The 2,758-nt window shown below is 48.6% G+C and overlaps 1 protein-coding gene across 1 annotated transcript; it reads right to left on the bottom strand.

Annotated features, from left to right (window-relative positions):
• Window positions 1–205: 205 nt before the first annotated feature.
• Window positions 206–2,313, bottom strand: LOC103705778 (protein BIG GRAIN 1-like). Its single transcript, XM_008789627.5, has one exon. The coding sequence runs from the start codon at window positions 1,976–1,978 to the stop codon at window positions 863–865; it is 1,116 nt and encodes a 371-aa protein (XP_008787849.4). The 5' UTR covers window positions 1,979–2,313; the 3' UTR covers window positions 206–862.
• Between the last annotated feature and the right edge of the window lie 445 nt (window positions 2,314–2,758).

Raw genomic sequence — 2,758 nt, 5'->3', positions numbered from 1 at the left:
AAAAGCCATAAAATTAATGGATATCACAGGCTTAAAAATAAACTAGGCTGGGGACTCTTATTAGATAACCAAAATATTGTTAGATTCCTTCCATCAAGAAAACTACCTTAAGCTAGTTACCTACCGCCCAAAGTCATCCAACAACTAAACCAATGTGCCCAGAAAAGTAGTGATATGAAATTTAATGTGGCATCTCCTTGATACTGATGCTAAATATTCATAATATACCATATATCCTACTACATTGTCAAAAGCCCATGTAATGATATAGAGAGCCTAATTCAAACCTAACAACTAACGTTACATGCAGCACATGACACTCGTGTGCATTGAAACACTTGTTTTCTTTCTGGCTATTAGTCCAGTGCTCCACAGCTTCCCCTGTTCCAAGCCTACTCTGTAGTGAGAAATTGAGGCTAACCACTCGAGAGAGAACTTAACCGGCTAATCATTGTTAACTATAAAAGAAACACATCCCTTTCTTCTAAGCATTTCACAATCATTCTTTACAACCAAAGAGCGTGCGCAACTCTCTCTTTATCTGGAATCTCCAAATCCCTTCTCCTTCGCTTAACAATTGTCCGTTTTATTATAATAACATAATCATTAACATCAACTTCCCTCCTAATCACCTCCCTCAAAAATAAACATATAAATAAATAAAAATACTATAAAAACAAAAAAAAAAGAATCCCAAACATAAACAAGCTCATTCTTATTTCCCATATAACCTCAAAACCAGTAATTAACACCAAAATGAAAACACTGAGTTTTCCCAAGAAAATTACGCAGGCTTTTCTTTTCTCCTTCCAATTTCGCCCTGTTTTCTCATATCCTTCTTCTTCCTTTTTTTTTGTTTTAATTACAGGATGAGACCGTGGGAAAGGGCGCGATTGGTGCCAAAGTGAGTGGTCTCGTACACCGGAACCTCATCCCTGTATCCTCGCCCACCGATCGCCGTCAGATTCTCCAACTCAAACAGATCCGAGCTCGAATCGCTCCCCTCTTCGTCGTCCTCCTCGTCCTCAAATCCTCGGAGAAGCTCCGCCACCCTCTTCTTCGCCACCGCTGCCGGCGGCGGCGGCCGCCGGGTCGCCCCCGCCGCCGGATCCCCGTCGTAGAGGCACTTCTGGCCGCACGGTCGGCAGTCCTCGTCCACGATCACGCTCACCGGGTAGAACCTCACCGACCTTTTCACCGCCTCCCCGGCCACCGACGCCGGCAGCCCCTTCGACGATGGCGTCTTGCTCAGGCACGACCGTGAGTACGAGGACGCCGTCGAGCACGCCGACTCCTCCACTCCCGTTCCGCCGCCACCGCCAGAGGCGGGCCTGGCGGCGGCGGCGGCGGCGGCGGCGGTGGCGGATTTGGACTTCCTTGGGCTCCCAGCCGCGGTGAAGAGGGAGTTGAGGAAGCTGGCGAGGCGGGCCCCCGGCGACGCCGGAGACTTGGACTTCCTCAGATCCCGGAACTTGCTCCGGATCGAGCCCGACTTCTTCTTGTCCTGGTGGGGGTGCGCCGGTGGCGACGCGGCCACCGGCGGCGGCGGAGCCGGGGGTCTCGACCTGGCCTCCTCGGACCGGTAAAGAAAACTGCCGGTCCGGATCGGCCGAAGCCCGGGCGGGCGGGACACCGACTCGGCATCGGAGGACGAGAACCCGCCGTAACTGGAGCAGTCGGAGGAGCTGGAAGTCGAGTTCACCAAGAAATCGCGGCGGTTGTTGGGCTTGCGAAGTCGGGTCACCGCTGCGGTGCTTCTCCTCTCCGCTGGCCACCGGTCGGCTACGGAGCTCTGCTGCTTCTTAGCGGCGGCCGGGCCACGGTCGTAGAGGCGGTCTGGCGCTCCGCCGGTGCGGTGCTCCCTTACTGCTCCGCCGTCGGTCTCGTCGATGGACCGGTAGATGACGTCGAGGAGGGTCGAGGAGAACGACGGGTGAGCGTTACCGCACCGCAGTGCCGGCTTCGGCCCCCTCTCCATTCCAACAACTAAACGATAAACAAAGACAAAGACAATTAGAGAAACAACAGAAAATAGTTTTTTTTTACTATTTCTCTGCCACCTCCAAGAGAAGGAATAGAAGAAAACGGTAGCGGCCTTGGGGCGGCGATAGGAGTGGTCAGATCGAGGGGGCGTCGCGGCCCCTATTTAGCTCTCACGCGCAAGGCTGAAGCTGACGTGGCATGTCTCTCTGTTGTTTAGGTGGTGGGACCCTGGTGATTTCGTGCGGCTGACGGCGGCGGGGACGTTCCGATGGCCGTGAGCACAGGGTGCTGGTATCGGATTTCTTCCCCGATTCCATCCCCTCACCGCACTTACGCTTACCCCATTACCGTTATCATGCTTCTTGACGGACGGTGGTTATTCTTCTCATCAGGCTCTCGGGCTCATTTGGTTTCTAAAAAAAAAAAAAAAAAAAAAGGTCAACAGAAAGTAATAAAATTCGAAGTTTTCAAAAAAAAAAATTATATTTCTATAAAAATATAATTTTTATATTTTATATTAAAAAATTCATAAAAAATATGAAAAATTACTTTCACATAAGTCGAAAATCACTCCATTTTTATTTTTTTAAAAAAAACTCTTCAGCATTAAAGGAACATTGAAGATCTAATTTTTATTAAGAATACAATAAAAATTACACATAAATTTTTCAGAAAAGTGTATGATAAACCAAACATAAGCACTCTAAAAATCTGTAGCTTTCTCATTGTCAACCAAACATATCAAAAATATTTTTTTAATATTATATTTTTAGAA

This window comes from Phoenix dactylifera, chromosome 15 (assembly GCF_051530095.1).
Source record: "Phoenix dactylifera cultivar Ajwa chromosome 15, Ajwa_hap1_PhDact_Kaust_v1.1, whole genome shotgun sequence".
Classification (NCBI taxonomy): domain Eukaryota; kingdom Viridiplantae; phylum Streptophyta; class Magnoliopsida; order Arecales; family Arecaceae; genus Phoenix; species Phoenix dactylifera.
Note: the sequence above shows the minus strand (reverse complement) of the source record. Positions and strands in the feature narration are given on the sequence as shown.

Excerpts from the sequence above, each read along its gene's own strand:
- LOC103705778 (XM_008789627.5), bottom strand. The coding sequence starts at position 1,978 with ATGGAGAGGGGGCCGAAGCCGGCACTGCGGTGCGGTAACGCTCACCCG.